Source organism: Pristis pectinata, chromosome 3, assembly GCF_009764475.1.
Source record: "Pristis pectinata isolate sPriPec2 chromosome 3, sPriPec2.1.pri, whole genome shotgun sequence".
NCBI classification, from domain to species: Eukaryota; Metazoa; Chordata; class Chondrichthyes; order Rhinopristiformes; family Pristidae; genus Pristis; species Pristis pectinata.
In genome coordinates this window covers 115,083,162-115,108,254 of record NC_067407.1, presented here as the reverse complement: position 1 = coordinate 115,108,254, position 25,093 = coordinate 115,083,162, and the positions used below count along the sequence as shown (strand labels likewise).

General features: G+C 39.9%; 1 protein-coding gene across 8 annotated transcripts in view; it reads right to left on the bottom strand.

Annotated features, from left to right (window-relative positions):
- Nucleotides 1-25,093, bottom strand: part of mta3 (metastasis associated 1 family, member 3) — a 188,536-nt gene that overhangs the window by 79,681 nt on the left and 83,762 nt on the right. For all 8 annotated transcript variants that reach the window (XM_052012144.1, XM_052012141.1, XM_052012137.1 and 5 more), the window contains exons 7-8: nt 22,293-22,395; nt 4,677-4,776 (exon numbers count right to left, since the gene is read on the bottom strand). In XM_052012144.1, the coding sequence (XP_051868104.1) occupies nt 4,677-4,776; nt 22,293-22,395 (203 nt within the window). The remainder of the gene's footprint in view (nt 1-4,676; nt 4,777-22,292; nt 22,396-25,093) is intronic.

Sequence of the window (25,093 nt, the reverse complement as noted above, 5' to 3'; positions counted from 1 at the left end):
ATAGGTACATGGAGCTTACAAAAATAGAGGGCTATGGGTAAGCCTAGTAATTTCTAAGATAAAGACATGTTCGGCACAACTTTGTGGACCAAAGGGCCTGTATGGTGCTGTAGATTTTCCACGTTTCTATGTATGTACAGGCTGGTCATAATTCAGGCGTTTGGAAGCTGGGGAGGATCTGTACTGTTATTCTGACCAGGGCACGTATTGATGAAATTTTGATTGAAAGCTACCTGCTATTGATCTGAAATTTACCTTTTACTTGTTTAAACTTGAGTTCACATGCCCTACTATAACAACCTAAATTCTCAAATTTATGCCTTCTGTACTCTTTACTGTTTTATGTAACTCTAAGATCACTTTTCAGACACCTCTTTCCAAGCTAAAAAGCTGAAGTTCCTTCAGTCTTTCTTAACCATTTGAATCTGTAGAACTAAGAGGTACATTCCTTGATTTTTTCTCTACTCCAGCATTTGAGTGTCCCCACCCACTCATGTTTTAGCAATCAGAAACAAACATCCAGATTGAAGACGAGTTTCTCCAAAACAGTCTATCATTCTGAGTCAATAATTATTTGATATTCTGATTGCTAATCTATATGTTGAGCAACAAGTTTACCAAGTATCTTAGATTTCTTTTAATATAATCCTTAACTATTTTAAACCAATACACAAAGCAGTAAATGCTTCTCTTTTTTTCAATCTGTCATTTTTCCAATCATATACATACTTTGTATAACTGATTCTGTAATGTCAGAGTCTCCACACCCAGGCATTAGTTCGGTAATGTTACAAGATGACTCCATCTGAACTACAAATTAATTTTATCCTGTAAGTGGACCACTTCAAAGTACTTCAGTCCAGTCAAGCAAGATTTCACCTACTAAAAAGCAAAAAAAAACTATAGATGCTGAACATCTGAAAGCAGAACAGAAAATGCTGAAAATATTCAGGTCAGATAACATCTGTGATCAGAGAGAAAGAGTTAATGTTTCTGGTCAATGGCTTTTCATCAGAACTCTGATAATATGCTCTGTGACCTGATCAGATCCTGCATGACCTGCAAAAGGGTTTCCATAATATAATTTTTGGTGTTTATATACATTTCAATTTCCTCCATTGGTAGATATTCAGTTATACATTTTCTACTATCCATGGTAACCGACTAGTCTATAATTGCCTTGGCATGTTTTATCTCACTTTTTAACCCATGAGTCACAAATGACATCTGATGTACATTTTAGCTCCCACTTTGGACCTGTTTCTGTCAAATCACACTGGGCCTCAACCTCTTCCCTCCTACCTCTTCCTTTTTCTGCCACCTAGCCCTACCACATGAACATTTCACTCTTTCACAACCTTCCTGACACCATCCGGAATATGTTTACGGCTTCTTGTGATGCTTCACACCATGTCCTTTTTCACTTCTGCACACTTTGACAGTCAACAGTCCCATCCTTCTCCAAAGATTTCTTCCACTGGCCAATGAAACGGGACTGCCCTCGTTTGGTTCTACACTTACTTATGTGTTGTGAGCTGAGAAAGGCAAAAGTTGAGATTTCTGGGCATTCCTCAAGGATCGAAACTTAGTCTATTCTTCATTGAATGTTAGCACTTTGAATACTTCACCATCAATTCTCTCAATTCTATTTATTATGTTATGCTTTCTACAGATTTTAGCCCACAAGCTCCTGAACCCTATGTTCTAATTTCTCTGACATCACTGCCTCCAATGCCCATCTCCCTTCACCTACTTACCCTGGTAAGCTCCTTTCACCCATAACTTTATCTTCCTTCAATAGTAACGTCCAGGGCATACCCAATCTTTTTATTCCTTACATAAACTTATTCATCTGTTTCTTCCTTTGTCCTTTGAATTCTCTTTAAAACTAACTTCAGCTTTTAATTCACTAATCCTACTATACCATTGTTTGGTTTGCTGCCAGTTTTAGCCTAATTGCACGTTTATGGTGAAATGTAATTGCATCTGCTGTGATTGCACAGTGCACACAGTAGAACCACTGCTGAGAAGAAACAACATGGCGATTACACGTGCTATTTACATTGCAGTAGTCAAATTAATTATGTGATTGTACTCTGTGCCTCAGCTGATAATTCAACATGCTTAAAATCAGAATCTAGACAGGTTATAATAAATTAAAAGGTAGATCAAAATGCCTGAGAGTTCCAAATTACCAAGCAGTTTATTCCCGATATGTATCCTCAATAACATAATGAAAATATCACTGCTGAACATAAAAGGTATTTTTAAAGTATTCATCAATTGTCAGGAAACATTTGTTGATCCTTCATTACTTCAGCAAGATCTGTCCATACTTATACAATATTTTTCAATAAATACTCTCAATCAACACACCTTTAAGAACTGTTCAAATTAACCGTTGCAAATCTGTCCTCCTCACAGGCCCAGTGAGGTGACGAATATTCTCAGAAATGCATTTGCTGCTATCTTTCTTTAATCAAACAGCACCATCATCCACATCCTATCAGAGCAAGGCCAAACACGACAAAAACCTAAATGAGCAATTCACCAATTGTTCTGACAACTGAACTCATTAGTTAGTGTATGTTCTTGTGCAACACAAACTACAGGTAAATTTGTAACAAAGAACCCAAGTTAAAAATTTTATAAAATGCATCAGTGGTACTTCCCAATGTTGTGCTCACCAGTTATAATCTTGCCTCCAAGCATGTTCATAAATGGCCAATCATGGGCTAGCATGTACAAAGGTTGAACTACATTTGTGGTTGCTTTCTTTCTTCACTCCACAAGTAGAGAAACATAACTGATTTTTTTTTAATGAGTAGGGCATTAAAACTTTCTACTCTATACAAAGCTTTTGTCTTCCAATTGGATGAAAGTTTCAGTTTCGTTCTGATAGATGCCTTCCGTCTTATCACAGATATTGTGTTCTTTCTTCTTGCCCCATTCATACTTAAAACTCGTTACTTTTTTTTTTAAACAGTTCAGATAAAAGTCACCAATCTCAATCAATACATTGGGTTTTCTCTCTCCATTGCTGCCCGACTTATTTTCAGATTGTCATTCAGATTTCCAGCATTCACAGTATTTTGCACTGTTCCAAAAGAATACTGCATCCCTCATAAATGCCACGCCATCTACGCAACAACTCCCTTACCCATTTAGTTAGCCAATACTCTAGACTTTGACAATGGGTCTTTTGGTATCCCCAAATGCCTGGAAAAGAGCTAGAGATCCCTTCTATCATGAAGAATGGATACAAGCATGTGTCAACAAAGAACAGAGAGCAATACCAAGGGGTTATTTCTAAAGCATTTTCCACTCCTATCAAATCTGCAGCTTAAATCCTTATAGTATTACAACATTCAGATCAAGAGCTAATAAAAGGTCCAAGCCAGTAGCATAATTTAATCTTTGCAGATCAATTCCCTCTGACTTATACATAAACATGCTTTTTCAAATGCCAAATCTTTATGTAATCAAGCACTCAACTCAACTTTAGAATGGATTACTGATATCATACTTAGTAAAACCAACTTACTGGAAAGTCCCAACCCACCCACCACCCCATATCCACAAAACCTGCATAGAGCTATCCATCCACTAGAACAGCACCTGTAATACACAAAACACCCAGCAGAAGATAACCTCATATGATAGCTACAGATGCTTACACAGACCAGGGTAAAGGAAACAAAGCCAAACGTCAAATGTTTAAACGCAATCGTCCTTTGATCCCTGGTTTGCTAAAGGAGAACCGGTATGACCTCATTTGGCCGATACTAATCATTTAATGCCTTTCAAACATGGTCAGCAAATGAAAATGGGAAAAGAAGTAGGTCATTCAACCTTTCAAACCAATTCTGCTATTATATTAGATCATGGCTGATCAGTTCTTCAAGTTCATTCATTGGTCTTTATTCCACACATCCATTGATACTCTCACTGTACAAAAACAACAATTTCTCTCTTGAAAATGTTGATTGATTTCAACATCCAGAGAAATTTGAAGTGAGATTCAGATTTCTACTGTCTATAAGGATGGAATAAAACATTTCTTAGCTTCACTCCAGCTGCCATAACTAAATATAAAATTATGCTACCTTTATCCAGATTTCCTACTTTTGGTATATGCTCTGGACAACTGTACACTCACTTTAACATGTGTAACATGTAACACCATAAGCCAAGTATGTATGCACACATTCTCTCTTCTCTCCTCTTCCATTGGGTAGAAGATACAGGAGCCTGAGGGCACGTACCACCAGACTTAAGGCCAGCTTCTACCCCACTGTGATAAGACTATTGAACGGTTCCCTTATACAATGAGATGGACTATGACCTCACAATCTACCTTGTTGTGACCTTGCACCTTATTGCACTGCACTTTCTCTGTAGCTGTGACACTTTACTCTGTACTGTTATTGGTTTTTTTTTACCTGTACTACATCAATGCACTCTGTACTGACTTGATGTAACTGCACTGTGTAATGAATTGAACTGTAAGATCGGTTTGTAAGACAAGTTTTTCACTGTACCTCGGTACAAGTGACAATAATAAACCAATACCAATAACAATACATGCCTTGCAGAGTGACAGCATCACTGCTAACCTAATTTTCCTGTTACCTGTTCTACTCTGGCTAGCAAAAGGAAAACAACATTGAACTTACCAGAGTAATGTCCCTTGAAGCAGCTGCTGCACTCATATGTAAACTGGGCTGCCTGACAGAACTGCTACAATCCAGAGCTCTAGCAAATGTACCCACAGCACTGTCATGGGAAAGAGACAAGGGAAATGGTCAAAGAGTTTTCATTATTCAAGAGCTAAACAAGAGCTTATTATTATTAGTAGGTACACAGGAAAAAGACTTCATTTTGTACCTGAGACATGGTACATAAAAGCATTCAATTTGTGTCGGATTACAGTACAGAAAGATGCCATTCAGCCCAACCAGTCCGAGTCTCTTCCTGTCTTTCATCAGCCTAATTCTCTGCTCCTTTCTCCCTCATGAGCTATTGACTTCAATCATTCCCTGTGGTTATCATCAGTGTAACATAATGAATAATTTTCAGACCTCCTTTATACAGCACTCATGTTCCAGTTTCTGTACAACACAGTTGCGACAAACTAAAAACAATTTTACAGGAACCAGAATATATGCATTCTAGTTTGTGGCCCAATTTGAATACAGACTGCATTTAGTTTATCTAAATTATGGAAAAGAGTCTAACATATTCTCACTCTTTTAGCTAATTTTCTTATAAAGTGCAGCTGTAAAATGAACAGAAGAACAATAATGTTCACTATCAGTGTTTATGATGCCGCATTGAAAAATAAGATGTGTCAATTTATTGATATTTAAGATTTAATTCTTTTCAACTATTGAAATGCCTTTACCACACCATTTTTTTTGTTTGGATGGCTAATATGGAGAGGTAAACAACTAACACAGGTATTGCAAGAAAGCAGTTTGTGGTGGTTGCCACTTGTTCATTGTTTATGTTCTAATGAAGAAATGGGTGATTTGAGCCAACAGACATTCTCAAAATTTAAGAATTCAGCTCTTTTTACTCTAGATCTTACCCCACAGATATTGATACATACCAATGTGATATTTCTCTCACAGAACCATAGAATTGTTATGATTCAGGTCACTTGGCCCATCAAGTGTACGTGAGGAAACCCATTGATCCCATCCCCCAGCTTTTACCCTGCAGTTCTACAAAGTATTCCCAGGTCCTTATCCAATGTCTTTTTGAGGGCACTAATTGATTCTGTTTCTGCTACCCTTACAGACAGTAAATTCCAGATCCTGATTTTCCTTACCTCCACTTGTATCTTTTACCCAAAATTTTCAACTTGTGCTCCTGGTTCTTAAAGCACTAGTAAAGGAAATATCTTTCCTCTACTTACCCTACATAAACCAGTACAGTTCTATCAAACTGCCTTTCAATCCTCACTGCTCCAAGCAAGAGAACCAAAGCTTTTCCAATTTAATTTTATTGCTGAAATCCCTCATGACGAGGACTATTCTAGTAAACCTTCTCCACATGCTCTCTATGACTACCACACCCTTCCTAAATTGTGGTGACCAAAATTGGTTGCAGTACTTCAGCTGTGGCCTGAAGAGTGCTTTGTACAAGCTCAACATACCCCTTGCATTTGTACCCTATGTCTCACTTTGACCTTCAAGTGCAGGGAGCAATTACAACTTTTCACTGCACTTTTTCAACCCATTTTAAAATAGTTCAGAAAGGAGGCAGATTTAAAATGGAGTACTCAAAATTCTTAAATCACCATCTAGCATGATGGTAGGTTATTCACATTTGGTGCTCCCCAGCTGAGCACAGACTTACTGGATCTTAAATGGGGAGAAGTTAGAGTAGTACAGTTAAACTCATTTGCCGAGAAATATGTTTTTTTTGTGAATTTGCAGGGATTGAGGGGGTGGAATAGGTTAGTTGGGGTGGGAGGGAGGGGGAAGAAAGGGGGCTGAAGGTTAGGGCTTGCAATTGTTGTTGTCCTGGACAGAAGATGATTTTCCTCCACATTTCATTTGACCACCATTTCAGAAAGCTCAGAATCACATGTCAAAAATGGTGGAAAGTTACAGCCTGCTGGATAAACTCCTTGAGTGAAATGGACTTAGTGAAAAACTTCATTACATCTCAAAATCACTGTCACTTTCAACCTCTTTGCCTCTGGATACCTCAGGGGCGCAAGACTTTAGCAGCTTCTTGCAACAAGTGGCCCACAAATGCATAAAACATGCAAACTTATAACTAGTATACCTGGGTTACCCCTGCCTACAAATGAGATCAGTGAGCATAAGCGGTTGCCTCTTTGTGGCTTTGGCTGGTTTCCCAGAGGTGCAAAGCATCAATACTATAAATTTAAGTTACTGTGAAATACAAGTGTTTTCATAAATCCTTAGTAATTTCTCACTACTCATGGCAAATCAAATAAACACTTTTTTATAATCTAAGTGTTACATGATGCAGAATAAATTTTTAATAGGACCACCAGTGTAAGATGCATCTATGTTTTGGAATTGAATTTCAGGATATATTCAGTTTTCCATTAAGTATGAATTAATATTAGACCAGTTTCTAAACTCCCCATATTAAAATTCATGGTATATTCTCGTTCTGGTCAGATGAGAAAGAGAAGGAAACACCATGTAAGGAAATACGCATCCCACTTTGCTTGCACACCAGGGTTTAAAGAAATCAGCCAGCCAAGAGTAAGGTCACAAGTAAATACAACTTTTAATTAGATGAATTGTTTATGCATTGAATACTTTTCTGTTTCTCACCGACTTGCCTACTGCTTCTAGTGCATGCAATGACACTTAACCTATTAGTTAAGACCTTTATCATTCAGGCTGCCCTCTAATATTCTGCAAGGTCTATTACAACATGGATATTTTATATAAATGGTTTGCTCTCTTTCCTGCAGCTAAGTGCTTTTTTCATGCTTAGTATTATGTTCACTTGTGACATAGCAGAACAAAAGAAGATGACATGGAATAATTTATCACTTTTTCAAAAAACTTTTTAGGTCATTTAAAAAGATCATGGATGTCGAGGAAGGTATAATTCTTTAAAGCAAGCACATGTTCAGCTAATTAGGAATGTTATCATTACTATTTGTTAACATGCTTTAAATTGGTATCTGATTCCGCTAAAAAGATTAAAATGTCTGCTGTTGTACTTATTAATCTTACATTTTCCCAAGATTCAGGACGATGCCTCAAGTCAATGTTATGATACTTGTGAAACTGGCCAACTCTAGAGGGCAGTATTAGCTCCATCAAACATCTACATTTTGATAGAACTGCATTAAGGGTTTATTTAATTGCATGAGTTAACTTATTGGTGAACTTCACACAGAGAACCTTGCAGCATTCAAAACAATTTGACTATTTGTCTTTAATTTTGGTTGTTAATTCTGTTGGCACTTCCTGCAAGACTGCTCACATTAAAAAATATCTTGTAAAAAAGTCTTGATTCTGTACATGTTTGTGTTTTTTTTTCCTCTGCCTTGCATACATTGCTTACTCATAAGGTACAACTTTGAACATTTTTTTCACTCAGCCTCCCTTTCTTTCGAACATCTGTGGAGTTCTCACTTTTTCCTTTGACGACATGTTCAGCCTCTGCCTCTAATCTTTCTCCAAATAAGATCATGTAAGAAAATAGGAAGCAACATTTTGAAAGTAAGAGTGTTGAAAGAATGCTAGATAACACCATCTAACTCACTGAGTCAATGTCAGGGTGAAATTTGCACCAGCAGATGAGAGAGTGAGCTGACAGGGCTTGGCTTGGCATGGGGACATAGTGAGGGAATTAGGTTAGGTCTGAACCTGGTGCAATTGTGTGGCAAGAATGTTAAAGCATCAATTCCATGAACATTTGGTCGGATTGATGTCCAGGATATTCTGGGTATGCAAACGACCACCAAGGTTGGCAATGACTACATCAAATTAATTTAGCAAACGGCACAAAGAATTACTCGAAGCAGTTAAACCAGAGTGTACTCAAGTCAGAAAAGTACTCCAAGCAGAAGAGTGAACAGATGGACATAAAGTTCCTGATCCACTGAAAGCGGCTCTCAGTCACAACCGTCATCTTGCTACATCCCCTAACCCATTCCCCAAAGCTCTTGTCACCTGCCAAGTATCAGTCCTCTCGAGTTCCCAATTTTATTGCATTAGGACCATGTGAATGCATAATCATTTTAATCCAGCAGAACAGGACAGGAGTAGGAGCAAAATATTTGTTTCATTTAAGCAATTTATTTTCTGTTACATTTCCAGTATCACCCTGACCAACGATTGGCTCACTATGGTTTCAGGAAAACACCACAAAATATCTGTTGTAGCATAAGTAAAACACTCTTTTTTTGTATTTGCATTTCATATCAAGGCCATTGTTAATTGGCATCTTCAAGTCCTTAATAACTGCTCAATAGGAGATATAACTGCCTTGCATGCTTTTTATATGGATGCTTCCTATCTCTTCAATCCTGATTGATTAAGTTTTATGAAATTTGAGCTAGACCAAAGGTGAGGTGCTACTTCTTAAGCTTACATCGGCCTTCATTGGAACAGTGTAGGAAGCCAAAAACAGAAAGGTCATTATGGGAATAGGATGAAGAATTAAAGTAACAAATGACTGGAAGCTCAGGGTCACCCTTGCAGACTAAGCAGAGGTGTTTTGCAAAGTGGTCACCCAGTGTGCGTTTGCTTTACCGACACCACATTAAGAGCACTGAATGAAATGCTAGTGGAAGAAGTGGTGGTGAATTGCTGCTTTACCTCAAAGGACCATGTGGATCCCTGTAAAGAGGAGCAAGGTAAAAAGGTAGGTATTAGACTTCCTGCAGATGCGTGGGAAAGTGCCACAAGAAGGGATATAGTTGACAGAGATGGAGGAGTGAACCAGAGAATCATGAGGTTAACAAACCCCTCTGAATGTTAAAAGCAGAGGGGAAGACATGAGCGGTGGCGGAACCTCACTGAAGGTGGTGAAAATTTACAGAGGATGATCCATTAAATGTGAAGTCAGTGGGGTAGAAAATGAAGTTGAGGGGAACCTTGTCCTTGCTCTGATTGTGATGAGATGAGGCAACAGCAGAAGTGCAGGAAATGGAATAGACATGGTTCAGAGATCTGTCAAAGGTAATAGGGAAGCCACAGGTTAAGAAAGGAAGATATCTCAGCAATGCTGATAAGGAAAGTCTTGTCATCAGAACAGATATAACAGAGACAAAGGCTGGAGGTTGTGTTGGGAAGATCTCCTGAGGAAATGAGGTCAGGGACTGTCTGGGAGACAATGGCTTAATGGTCAGCATTGGGGTCATGGTCCAGAGCGAGAAATGAAGAGGTGTCTGGGAGCTGTGGCATTGCCTCATACAAAGTGGATTTGGGTGTCTTGACAGGAAGATAGAGGTCAAACCACATCATCACTGCCTTGCCAACAGATTTGATGGAAATATTGGAATTGGTCCTTAAGAGTGGAATGGTGCAGGTTCAGAGGGGGATAGATTAGAGTAAGCCATGGTAGTGGGAACATTCAGATGGTCAATATTGCATCAGCAGCGATAAATGGATCTAGGAATGGTAAGAGGAAGGTAGGGTCTAGGGAGTTCTGGAGACAGGAGAAAGGGTTCACTGACTGAGCTAAGATTCTTGTCGGACTCAAATTTTGGGTTCAGTGGTAGAATCGGATGGGGAGGGGTGGGGAATTGATAGAAATGTGAGGAGAATAAATTAGGATTAGTGGGATTAGGTGCTTGATGGTCAACATGGACATGATGGGCTGTAGGCATTGTTTCTGTGCTTTTTGACTCTGAATAAATAGTTGTCAGATTATCATCTCAGCATGTATAGGTACAGCATTAACTTCTCTTCCCAACAGAATAAAACAATCCATTACAATAGGTACTCTATCCACAAAGTGAACTATTTAACGCCTACTATAAAGCATCTGATCTGTAACTCTTCACACAGAAATGGGAACAGAAACTTCCACATGAAAGATAACAAAATATTCAAAAAATTACTACATACACATCAATCTCCTGTGTTGATCCCCAGAGAAGCATAACCAAGATTTCAGGTGAATAAGCATTAAAGAACAACTAGTTACAAGATTGTATGCTTTGTAACTTTAAGGTCATATATTCTAACTTTCATTCCATCGTGTCACATTTACAATGGATGCTGCATGTCATCTTACCTTTACAGCTGTAAAGAGAATCTACAGAAGGGGAAAAGTTAACAGGAATTGCACGTGGATAGAATTTCCAATACTAGTCAATGCTTCAAGTGGTTACTTACAATAAGTCAAGACTGTGTCATTCTCAGATGAAAAAGAGAGAGGACACAAGAAATATTGAAGCAGGGCACAGAGCAATTTTGTTCCCATTTTAACATTGTGTAACTTGTCTTTTTATCCTTCCATTATACTCCTTGCGATCACAATTATAACTTTCCAATGCAACTGCACAAGATGCAACACTGGCTCTTTCACCTCTTCGCTTTCCACCAACCAGGGGACTAAGCAGTACTTCCAGCAGAAGCAGTGATTCACTTGCACTTCTTCCAATATAATGTACTGAATTTAGTGTTCTTAATGTGGTATTTTCTACACTGGAAAAACCAAATGCAGATTGGGTGATCATTTTGTGGCCCATCACCACTAAGTTTACAGAAGCCACTGTGAGGTTCCTGTCACTTGTCACTTTAATTTTCCATCGCACTCCAACCTATGCGTCCGTGGCCTCCTGCACTGTTTCAATGTTACCTCATCTTCCATCTGGGCACGTTGCAGTCTTCCAGACTTGATACTGAATTCTCCAAATTGAGCCAAGTCACTTTCACTGTCTGTACCAGAATTGGCTGTATTTGTGGTATCTGTGATATTGGGTTAGTTTTCCTCTCTGCATTAGTACAGACTGACCCGCTGGGCAAGTCCTACAACCCTCCTATTGGCAACACATAACATAAAAAGAAGCAAAGTCCAATTCTAACTGCCACAATAACCTATTTCACCTGGTCTCACCCAATCACAGATATTCCCTTTAGCCTTATCCATCCCTCCTGCCATCTTCTCTGTAACTGAAAACATCTTCTATTTTAATCTCTTTCCCAGTTCTGGCATAGGGTCTCCAAGGGTCTCTTTTCCTTTTTAAATGTGGCCAACCTGCTGAGTATTTCGAGCATTTTCTGATTTTATTATAGCCTATATGAGCATCGATTAAAAATATGTACAAACTTATTATAAGGAAAAACATACTATATTTTGTTTAAAATTTATTTTATTATGCCACCTTGAGTCTTGCAAGTACCATTTTCAAATCAAAACACTTGACAAAGATGTTATTCCTGAATTAGCCTGAATCAAAAGAAACACCCATGTGATGATACATGAAGAATCCATGTTTTTTTGTACAATTTCTTTTTTTTGTTAAATGATTACTACTAACTATAAGCAAAACCTCATATACATTCCGTTTATCACCAGCAATATAAACAAGTGAGAGCTCTACTTGTGTTCTGATTGGGGGAAAAAACTGTATATGGCACTCATTCTTCTGGATATAACTGGAAATTAATTAGCAACAATCTTAACATTTAAATACATTTGCAACCCTATAGCATCTGACATGACAGCTATACCTGAAGGATGATGGTTAAAATTTGAAGTGAATAAAGCCAAGCTTCAGGTACTGTCTGCAAAAGACAGCAGCATGTTAATGTAAAGGTATAGAGAAGGCTATTTAATTGGGGGTGTAGAAAACTGAAGAACCCAAATAAAGTGAGAGGAAGGACTTATTTCCCTTAATGGGCACATAAATGTAAAGTGAGTGATAGGATGCTTAAGGAGTTGAGGTGATTGTTTTTTGCTATTTCCATAAATGCACTGTCTGAAATGATGGTAGAAGCTGAAGTCTTCACTTAGATGTGCACTTAAGTGCCGTGAAGTGCAATGCAGAAGTCACTTCTCCCTAGCTGTTTTTTGGCCATTAAATAAAATGTGCCAGGTGACCTGCTCCTATGCCACGAATTTTTGATTTCTTGATAGTACAGTTAAGGGATGGAGGGGAACAGAGAACAAAACAACACAGTACAGGCCCTTCAGCTACCGATGTTGTGCTGACATCTTATCCTGCTCTAATATCTATCTAACCCTTCCCTTCCACAGAGCCCTCCATTTCTCTATCATTCATGCACCTATCTAAGAGTCTCTTAAATGTCCCTAATGTATCTGCCCCCACAACCTCTGCCAGCAGTGCATTCCACACACCCACCACTCTCTGTGTGAAAAACTTACCTCTGACACCCCTCTTGTACCTTCCCCCAATCACCTTAAAATTATGCCCCCTCCTGTTAGCCATTTTCGCCCTGGGATAAAGTCTCTGACTGTCCACTCAATCTACACCTCTTATCATCTTGTACACCTCTATCAAGTCACCTCTCATCCTCCTTCACTCCAAAGAGAAAAGCCCTAGCTCACTCAACCTATCCTCATAAGACATGCTCTCCAATGCTGGCAGCATCCTGGTAAATCTCCTCTGCACCCTCTCTGAAGCTTCCACATCCTTCCTATAATGAGGCTACTAGAACTGAACACAATACTCCAAGTGTGGTCTAACCAGAGTTCTATAGAGCTGCAACATTACCTCACGACTCATGAATTCAATACCCCAACTAATGAAGGCCAACACACCATGTGCCTTCTTAACAACCCTATCGACCTGCGCAACAACTATGAGGGATCTATGGACGTGGACCTCAAGATCCCTCTGTTCCTCCACACTGCTAAGAGTCCTGCCATTAACCTTGTATTCTGCCTTCAAATTCAATCTCCCAAAGTGCATCACTTCACACTTATCCGGTTGAACTCCATCTGCCACTTCTCAGCCCAGCTCTGCATTCTATCAATATCCTGTTGTAATCTACAGCAATCTCCTACACTATTCACAACACCATCAACCTTTGTAGCATCAGCAAACTTACCAACCCACCCTTCCACATTCTCATCCAAGTCATTTATGAAAATCACAAAGAGCAGGGGTCCCAGAACAGATCCCTGCAGAACACCACTGGTCACCAACCTCCAGGCAGAATACACTTCATCTACCACCACCCTCTGTCTTCTATGGGCGAGCCAATTCTGAATCCACACAGCCAAGTTTCCCGGGATCCCATGCCTCCTGACCTTCCGAATAAGCCTTCAACGAGGAAACTTGTCAAACACCTTACTAAAATCCATGTACACCACATCCGCTGCTCTACCTTCATCAATGTGCTTTGTCACATCCTCAAAGAATTCAATCAGGCTCATGAAGCACGACCTGCCCCTCACAAGGCCATGCTGACTGTCCCTAATCAGCCTATGCTTCTCCAAATGCTCATAAATCCTGTCTCTAAGAATCTTCTCCAGTAATTTGTCCACCACTGAAGTAAGACTCACTGGTCTGTAATTCCCAAGGTTATCCCTGCTCCCTTTCTTAAACAAAGGAACAACATTTGCCACCCTCCAATCATCTGGCACTACTCCTGTAGCCAGTGAGGACACAAAGATCATTGCCAAAGGCGCAGCAATCTCTTCCCTCTCTTGCCGTAATAACTTTGGATACATCCCGTCCAGCCTGGTGACTTATCTATCCTAATGTTTTGCAAAAGTTCTAGCACATCCTCTTTCCTCACATTGACATGCCCTAGCGTATCAGCCTGTCATACTCCATCCTCACAAATGTCAAGGTCTCTCTCTGATGAATACTGAAGCAAAGGATTCATTAAGGACCTCCCCTACCTCTTCTGACTCAGGCACACGTTTCCTCTTTTATCCCTGATCGGTCCTACCCTCACTCTAGTCTGCCTCCTATTCTTCACATAAGTGTGGAATGCCTTGGGGTTTTCCTTAATCCTACTCACAAAGTCCTTCTCATGCCCCCTTCTAGCTCTCCTAAATACATTATTAAGCTCCGTCCTGGCTTCCTTGTAGCTCTCAAGAGCCCTGTTTAATCCATGCTTTCTAAACCTCAGGTAAGCTTCTTTCTTCCTCTTGACAAGATATTCTACGTTTCGTGTCAACCATGATTCCTTCACTCTACCATCCTTAATGGTTCAAATGTATCCAGAAACCCATGAATGTACTCCTAAACAACCTCCACATTTCTGCTGTGCGCTTCCTTAAGAATATCTGTTCCCAATTTATGCTCCCAAGTTCCTGCCTAATAGCATCATAATTCCTCCTCCCCCAATTAAATACTTTCCCATTTCGTCTGCTCCTATCCCTCTCCAAGGCTATGGTAAAGGTCAAGGAGTTATGGTCACTATCGCCAAAATGCTCTCCCACTGAGAGATCTGAAACATGATCAGGCTCATTGCCTAGTACCAGGTCCAGAATGGCCACCCTTTTAGTCAGCTTGCCCACATACTGTGTCAGGAATCCTTCTTGGACAACCCTAACAAACCCCGTCACATCTATCCCTTTTACACTAAGGAGGTGCCAATCAATATTAGGGAAGTTGAAATCACCCACAACAACAACCCTGTTATTTTTGCACCTCTCCAAAATCTGCCTCCGGATCTGCTCCTCAGTGTCTCTGCTGCTATTGGGGGGGTCTGTAGAATACTCCCAATAGAGTGATTGCTCCCTTCCTCTTTCTGACTTCCACCCACATTGACTCAGTAGACGATCCCTCCAGGACATCTCTGCAGAGAAAGCACTTAAAGACTGCCACATTGGAATTGTCTTTTGTGTAACAATCAAAGCTTTATAATAATCCACAGTATTTGGGGCAGAAATCGGTCCTCAAAGCACTTATTCTCAAAGCACTTATTCTCAAAGGTGAAAACTGAAGCAATTTTAGTGTCTAATCAGTAGTGTCATTCTGAAAACCCTTTATTGATAGGTGGTTTGCAGACGTCAGGCATTTTGCATATTTTATTTCATGGCCCGATGTTCGGAGAGCTCCTTTTCAAAACTAGTTTACGAGAAGTGGAGCAAGTGCAGAACAAACCTGCTCAGAGCTCTTCTCAGAGAGTTCTTGGAATTCTCAGAAGGAAGCACAATAAGATCATCTTTTCAGCACTCCTATTGGACATGATTGGGAAAGCTGCAGCCTTGTCTTGAGCTAGGCCTACCATTGTGAAGGATGGGAATATTCTTGGAGCCTCCTCCTACTGCTTAATTATCCGTTGCCATTCACCTCTAGATGTCATGGAAGTGCAGAGCTTCAATCTGATCTATTGGCCATGATATCACTTATCTGTCTACTGTACACTGTCTGTTGCCTGTGAAGGTACTACAGGAGCAACAGCTTGTGCTTGAAATACTAATGAAACCAAGGCCCAATCTTGGCCAGCCTTGAGCCTCATCATCGTTGTGGTTTTGCGAGGCAGACTTAGACAGATTTCCAAATGTACACGACAAATTATGCTACCTGGCAACTGAAAAATACTAAGGGCCTTAGAGAATGCCAGAGCAGGAGTTAGGGGCCAAACTCCCGGTGAAGATCATTCCATAATGCTGTTGCTGTTGACAATTCCAGGATTTAGACCCAACAATTATATTTCCAAGCAGAATAATGCACAACTCAGAGGGGAATCTGTAGGCAGCAGTGTTCCCGTTGGTTGCTTTGGATAGGGGGCAGAAGAGGTTTACCAGGTTGCTGCCAGGATTAGAGGGCACGTGCTATAAGGAGAGGTTGGCCAAACTTGGATTATTTTCTCTGGAGTGGCGGAGGTTGAGAGGAGAACTTATAAACTTCAGAAGTTTATATGATTATGAGAGGTGTAGATAAAGTAGACAGCCAGTAACTTTATCCCAGGGTCAAAACGTCTAACACTAAAAGGCATGCATTTAAGGTGAGAGGGGATAAGTTCAAAGGAGATGTGTGGAGCAAGTTTTTTTTTTCTTTACATAGGGTGTGTGAGTGCCTGGAATGTGCTGCCAGGGGTGGTAGTGGAGGCAAATACGATAGAGGTATTTAAGCGGCTCTTAGATAGAATGTGCAGAGAACGAAGGGATATGGACATTGTGTAGGCAAAAGGGATTAGTTTAGTTAGGCATTTAATTACTAGTTTAATTAGTTCAGCACAACATTGTGGGCCAAAGGGCCTGTTCCTGTGATGTACTGATTATGTTATGACTTGCCACCCTTGATCTTCTTGGTGGGAGAGACTCCAGGTTTGGGATATGTTGTCAGAATAGCCCAGCAAGTAACTGCAGTATATTTTATGGATAACACATGCAGCAACAAAAAGTGTGATGTAGATTATTTAGGGCACTGGATCGAGAACAAATCAATGGGATTACCATGTTCTGGAGAAAGCAGAGCTTCTTGGAACTTGTAGTAGCTGCACTCAATCAGGCAAATGAAGAGTATTCCTTAGCGCTGCTGACCTGTGCCTTGCAGAAAGTGGAAGGAATATGGGATTTCGGGAGGTGAGTTATTCACCATGTATCTCCAGCTCTGACCTGCTTGTGGCCATGGTATTTATATGGTTGGCCCAGTTGAGCTTCAGCTCGAAGGTGATTCCAGAACACTGATACTGGAGAACTTGGCAATGGAATGTCATTGGATGTCAAGGATCAGTGGTTAGATTCACTCTTGTAAATGGTCATGTCTGGCACTTCTGTGGATGAATGTTATTTGTCAGTTATCAGACCATGACTGATTATCTTATCCAGGACTTGCTGCTTGCAGAGATGAACTGTATTATTTGACGAATGGTTGTGAATGGAATTGAAAGTGTGTAATCATCAGTGAAAATCCCCACTTCTGACCTTGTGATGGGAGGAAGATCATTGAAGTAGCTGAAGATGTTTGGGCTTAGGACAGCATTCTGAGAACTTCCCACAGTGATATTCTGAGAGCAAAATGAATGACCTCTAATAATCAAATAGTCTTCTGTTGTGGAAAGTGTACATGAACAGTTGGGAAGCAAATTTCAGGATTTAGATCTAGTAATGATGAAAGAATGCCAAAATATTGCTAAGCTGGGATAGTTTGAAATTTGTGGAGGAGTATGCAGATGGAAATTTTTCTACTTTTTTTTGTGCCCGTCACCCCTTGTCCTTTGAGATGACAGAAATTGAAAGTGTGTGATGTGCCACCAAGGAAGAGTAGGGTTTCTATTCAGCTGTACAGCAAGTAAAAGGAATAATTCTAGCATGCAAAGTGGCAGTGACCAGTGTTGTTCACACTTTATGAAAACAATTTAGACTTTGTGCTGAACATCAAACTGGGGAGGACTGAAACAAAGTACAATCAATAAACTGAAGAATGGAAATATAACTGATGAATGAATTTTAACACAGAGTGAATGAATATCCAGAGTTATATTCTGGTAATAAAATTAAGGTCATGTATTAATTGAAAAATAAGAATCTAAATGATTAAAAGAGCAAAGAGATTAGGAAAAAAAACATTAAAAGGAGATGAATAAGGCCATAAATAAGGCAAACACAGCACTGTTTATTTCTAGGGAGATAGATTTGAAAGTAGTAAATTTACATTAAATTTGCATCGAAACTTGGTTGGACAACATTTATCGGTACTCTCTACAGTTCTATTGTCAATATTACAATGAGGATATAGAAGCATTAGAGAGGTTCCAAAATTGATTTACAAGGATATATCAGAATTGCAAGGTCATAATCCATTAAGATGAAATGGAACAATACACCACAGGAACAGGCCCTTCAGCCCACACATCTGTGCCGACCGTGCCAGTTTTAACTAATCTCATCTGCCTGCACATGGTTTATATTTCTCCATTTTCTCCCTATCCATGTGCCTGCCTAAATGCCTCTTAAACATTACTATCGCACCTGCTTCTAACTACTTTCCCTGGCAGCATGTTCCAGGCAACTACCACTCTCTGTGCAAAATAACTTGCCTCTAAATCTTCTTTAAACTTTCCTTCTCTCATACTAAGTTTATGCCCTCAAGTATTTGACACTTCCATCCTGTGAAAAAGACTATGTACCCTATCTATGCCTTTGATAATTTTATATACTTCAATCAGGTCGCCCTTCAGCCTCTGACACTCCAAAGAAAACAATCTAAGTTTGTCTAACCTGTCATTATGGCTAATACTCTCAAATCCAGACAACATCCTGGTGAAAGCAAGTATGCCGTACGCCTTTCTTACCAACCTATTTGCCACTTTCAGGAAGCTATGGATTTGCACCCCAAGATCCCTCTGTACATCAAGACTCCCAAGGGTCCTGCCATTTTCTGTATACATTCTTCTTACATTTGGTCTCCCGAAGTGCAACACCTCTTACTTGTCCAGATTTCACATCATACGTCAGTGATAATAAACCAGAGGCTGATTCTGATTAAACTCCATCTGTAATTTCTCGGCCCACATTTCCAGCTAGTCCATATACTGCTGAATCCTTTGACGACGTTCCTCAGTATCCACAGCTTCACCAATTTTCATGTCATCTGCAAACTCACCAGTCAGCCCATCTTTCATCCAGATCATTCACGCACATCTCAAACAACAGAGGTCCCAGCACTGATCCTTACAGAACACCATTGGTCACAGATCTCCAGTCAGAATAACACCCCTCCACCACTGCCCTCTACCTTCCATCACCAAGCCAATTTTGAATCCAATCTACCAAATCTCTGTGGATCCCATGTGCCTTGATCTTCTTGATCAGCCTTGGACTTTGGCAAAAGTTTGACTGAAGTCCACGGATTCAACATCCACTGCCCTACCCTCATCAATCATCTTTGTCACCACCTTAGACAGCTCAATCAAATTTGTAAGACATAACCTCCCCAGCACAATGCCATGGTGACTATCCCTAACAAGCCTATGCTTTTCCAGATGGCTAGTAGATCCTATCCCCAAGAACCTTCTCCAGTAATTTCCCTACTATTGCTGTAAGGTTCACCGGCCAAGAATTTCCTGGTTTGTCTCTATTGCCCTTCTTAAATGGAAGAACAACATTGGCTATTCTCCAGTCTTCTGGGACCTCACCTGTAGCTAAAGAGGATACAAAGATCTCTGTCAAGTACCCAGCAATCTTTTCTCTTGCCTTCTTCAAATAACCTGTGATAGATCGCATCAGGCCCTGGGGATGTATCCACCTTAATGTTCTTTATGAGCCCCAAGACCTCCTCCTTTTTGATATCAACATGCCCTAGAATATCAGCATACCCCTCTCTGATCATGCTCTGCTTCATATCCTTCTCCTTGGTGAATACAGATGCAGAGTACTCATTTAGCACCTCACCCACTTCCTCTGGCTCCAGGCATAATTTCCCTCTTTTGTTCTTGAGTGGCCCTACCCTCTCCCTAGTTACTATTGCGTTTTTAATGTATGTATAAAATGCCTTGGAATTCTCTTTAATCCTACTCGCCAAGGACACTTCACGGCTCCTAAGCCCTCCTGATTCCCTGATTAAGTTCTCTCCAGCTTCCTTTATATTCCTCAAAGGCCCTGTCTGATTGAAGCTTCCTAAACCTTGCATATGCTTTTTGAATAAATTTGCAAAATCTCTCATCATCCAAGTTTCCCAAACGTTGCCATCCTTGTCTTTATTCCTCACAGGAACAAGCTGGTCCTGAATTCTAACCAGATGGTCTTTAAACGACTCCCATATGTTGGCTGTTGACTTACCTAATAACAGCTGCTCCCAATGTACTCTCCCCAATTCCTGCCCAATACTGATGTAATTAGCTTCTCCTCAATTTAGCACTTTCCCCACTGAGAACCAGTCTTATCCTTATCTATAACTATCTGAGAACTTATGGAGTTGTGATTACTGTTCCCAAAATGCTCTCCCACTGAAACTCAGATGACCTGGCCAGGCTCATTTCCCAACACAAGGTCTAGTATGGACCCTTCCATGTTTGGACTATGTACATACTGTGTTAAGAAACCCTCCTGGATGCACCTAACAAATTCTGCCCCATCTGGCACTGAGAACATCTTGGGGAAATTACAGTCATCGACCTTAACTATCCTCTTGCTTTTACATCTTTCCATAATCTGCCTACATATCTGTTCCTCTGTCTCCCACTGGCTACTGGGAGATCGATAGTATAATCCCATCATGGTGACTGCACCTTTCTTATTCCTGGGCTCTACCCATATTGCCTCATTGATTGAACCCTCCAGGATGTCCTCTCTAAACGTGACATTCTCCCCGATCAGTAGTACAATTCCCCCGCCTCTTTTACATCCCTCTATTGAATATGTATCATCTGAATCCTGGAATATTTGAACCATCTAAATGCAGTCAAGCCCTTATCTCAACCAAGTCTCTGTTATGGCTCCAACATCATAGTTCTATGTACTAATCCAGGTTCTAAGCTCATTTGCCTTACCCGTAATACTCTTTGCATTGAAATAAATGCATTTCAGCCCATCAACCCTAATGTGCTCATTAACCTGGCCCTGCCTGTCCTTCCTTACTTTTCACAACATCTACCTTTCCCTTCAATTCCTCCTCTTGCTGACCTGTTGCTCTAGTTCCCACTCCCCTGACACGCAAGTTTAGGTGGCCCTCCAGTTTAGGTGCAACCCATCCTTCTTGTACAGGTCCCACCTGCCCTGGAAAAATTCCCAATGATCCATGCACCCGAAGCCCTCTCTCCTGCACCAGCCACCAGCTCCATAGCAGGGAAGGGTTTCTAATACTTAGAGGTGAAGTAAAATTATTAAGAACTTTGATAAAAAGAGGCACACACAGAGAATGACACTGCTTGTAGGAAACAAAGGAAGAGGAAATATCGAAGTCATAAAAACAAGCAACCCATGAGTTACTGGGTGGGGGTGCGGGTAAGGGAGAGGGGGTTGCATTCCTAGAAAACAGTATCTGTATTGTGATTTTCCTTAATGTGAAGCTGTGTCAGCTGTGCATTGGTCAGGGAGTTGAAAAAACAGGTTTGTATTTACTTTTTTTTCCCCCACTTAAATTCTGAGAGAACTAATTTTATTCTGTATGTCAAAGTTTTGAGTAGTGATTTATGAATTCTGCAAGGGCAGATTTCCATTACCCTAAATGCCATAACATAGGATGGGGCAGGCCAGTGTTTCACCTGTATAAGATGATCATAAAAACAGATAAAGAATTTAACCCTAACCCATTGAGTGAATACTCTAATCAGATTATGGGGTTAAGGCAAGCAAAAATGATGCAGTTAGTGCAAGGAAATGATAAGCACGGGAGAACATAACTGAAAGATTTAGATGAGCTAGGGTGGGAGGAGAGTCAAGTGCAACATAAATGCCATCAACCTGATTGAGCCAAATGGTCTGTTGTTGTGCTGTACTTTTCATGAAATCCCATGCAATATCCTTTCTTGCAAGATAACACTAATGGAAAATGTGCATTCTCTCCTCCACCTAATCCTTGTTAACAGTTCACGTTGAGTCATTATAACTCAGAAAACAAATCACTGTAGTTCTGCAACTGATTTCTACAAGAAGCATCATAATTTATGTCTCCATGGGGACTGACCTACTAAAAATATTACCATTTGCTTTGCGACTGTTATGCTTTAGTGGCTGAACATGTTGAACTTCAAGTGTACTAAGTCCTTTGGATCCCGTTCAAGTCTAATTGTTATTTATAGCAGCATGTAACCACTTTTCTAACATGCTCTCCTTTGCATTTATCCATATTGCATTAATTGTCCTCGTCTAATCCATTTGCATTCTTTCCCCAAGTCAAATAGCATACTTAGATATTTTAGTAGTTAACAGTATAAATAAAGCACTCTGTTTCCTGAACTCACCGTGCAACTACCAGGAACTGATCTATTTGTCGATCATTCAATGGGTTGTCAGGATCCCAAACCTTAACCTCCATCTTCGATTGATCTCTGGAATCTGATTCACCTACCAACAAGAAATGGATATAATTAATTTATCTCACCTAACTTAGTATGGGCTAATGGTATTGCTGCATAGAACAATCATAGTGCACAGGATTTTCAGCAAATGCAAAAGGGATATATTGAGATGGAAAATTACCAAATAGGTCACATTAAACTGCTTACATTCAAATATGTTTTGAGAAAAATCAAAAACTGAATTAACTTTTCTGCCACTGGATGTTTATTTGAATAAAATTGGAAATTTGCTCTGTGCCATCAAAATCAATTGCATAGATTAAATTTTAAAATAATTTTCAGGGATTCAATTTTAAGAGTAACATTATATTCTTCACTAAATCTCACAAAGTAAAAGAAAAAAATACATTAGAATAGGTTATATTATTTACAACAAATTTGGGTAACTTAAAAATCAAAACAAGATATATATTATTTATTATATAATTTCCCAATCATAGCTGACTGACTATTCTTTAATGCCGACTACTAATGGTGGCAGAGGTGAAACCAACAGTCCACGTTGTTGCAAATGATTGCCACTTGTTCTATATCATAGAACCATAGAAGGGTTAAGCACTGGAGGAGATTATTTGGCCCACTGTGTCTGCACTGGCTATGTACCAGAGCAACTCACCAGTTCCACACCCCAGCCTCTTCTCTGTAGCCTTGCAAATTTTTTCTTACCATATATTTAATCCAATTCCCTCTTGAAGACCACAATAGAACCTGCTTTCAGCACACCTGCTGGCAGCGCATTCCAGATTTCAACCACATGTTGCATTAAAAAGCTTTTCCTCACATCATTCTTCTCTCTCTTTATTTTACACCTTTGATACCTCCACCACCTGAAACAGGCTCCCACTATCCATTCTGTCCAGAGTCATCATCCTTTTATGTACTTCTCTCAAATCTCCTCTTGGCCTTCTCCAGTGAAAATAGTCACAGCCTCCATAATCTATCCTCATAATGTAGTCCCTCACCCCAGGAGCTATTCCCATAAGTTCTTTCTGTACCCTCTCTAATGTCTTCACATCCTTCCTATAATACAGCAAACAGAATTGAACATAATAATCCAGCTGAGACCAGATCAATATTTTCTAAAGGTTCAGCATGACTTCCCTGCTTTTATACTGTAGCCTCTATTGACAAAACACAGAATTGTGTATGCATTATTAACCACTTTCTCAACCTGCTCTGCCACTTTCAATGAGATACAAACATACCCCTAGATCCCTCTTCTCCTGCACCCCTTTTAGATCTGTATCCTTTATTCTATAGTCTTTCTTTGTTCTTCCTTGCAAAATGCATCACCTCACATTTCTCTGTATTAAACTTCAGCTGGAGGAAGGTAAATCATGGTAATTCCAAGGGATTGGTGCTAGACCATTGCTAAGCCTCATCTACCTCGCACCTGCCCATTCTAGCAGCCTGCTTACATGCTCCAACAATTTGTCACCATCCTCCTCATGGTTCACAATACTGCCAAGTTTTGAGTCATCCACAAATTTAAAAATTGTGGGTGGGGTCACTAATAAATATCAAAAAAAAAGCAGTGTCCTGAACATTAATCCCTAGGATATGTCACAACTCATATTCCTCCAGTCTGAAAAACAACCATTTACCATGACCTTCTGTAGTCTGTTACTTAGCCAACTTCAAATCCATGCCATCCATGTCCCTTTTAAGCCCTGTGTTTTAACTTTGCTGAAAAGCCTGTTATGTGGCAACTTATCAAAAGTCATCTTGAATTCCATGTACCCCATATTAACAGCACCAACCTCATCAAAAAATTCAAATTGGTTAAACACATTTTGCTCTTAACAAATCCATGCTGGCCTGTCATAATTCATTTTCCTCCAGTTGACTATTAATTTTGCCCTGGGCCACTTTTTCCCATCACTTCCTCACAACTGAGGTTAAATTGACTGGGTTATGGTTACTGACTTATCCTCATTCCCTTTTGTTTAAAGCAAGGGAGTAACATTCACTACTTTCCAGTACTCTGGAACCACCTCCACATCCAAATAGGATCGAAAGATTATGGTCAGTGCCCCTGCCCAAATACTTCCCTCAAAATGCTATGATACGTTCTATCTGGTCCTGGTGACTTAGCCAGCTTTTCTAATACCTCCACCTATCAATATGCAAAGTCTCATTATCTACTCCTTCAGTATCACTTTGGAATCACCCTATTTCCTGCTGAAGATGGATGCAAAGTCATTATTTAGTACCTAAACAATGCCCTCAGCATCCATGTGAGAGTTCCCATTTTTGTTCTTAAAAGGCTCCATTCCTCCATGACTACTTTTTTTTAAGCTATTTATATGCTTAAATAACATTTTTGGTTTCTCTTTGTTGGTAGCTAATTTTTTTTTTAAAGAGAATTGAAACTAAAATAAGAGATGCTCTCTTTGTCTCTTATTTTAGGTTCAGTTCTCCTGCAATTTTCTCTGTTTCTTTGTAATCAAGCTGGTTCTTGTTGGTATCTACAACCCACTACCTGTCATAAGCAGCTTTTTACTTGGTTGATCTTTTGTCCTCCAGGGTGTTCAGGATTTGTTGTTCTTTTGCTCCTCGTGGGAATAAGCCTCAACTGTATCTGAACCATCTCTTCTATAAAAGCAACCCAAGATTTTGCCTGTCAACTTTTGGTTCCAATTTACTTGGACCAGATCTAATCTCTTCCCACTGAAAGTGGCTTT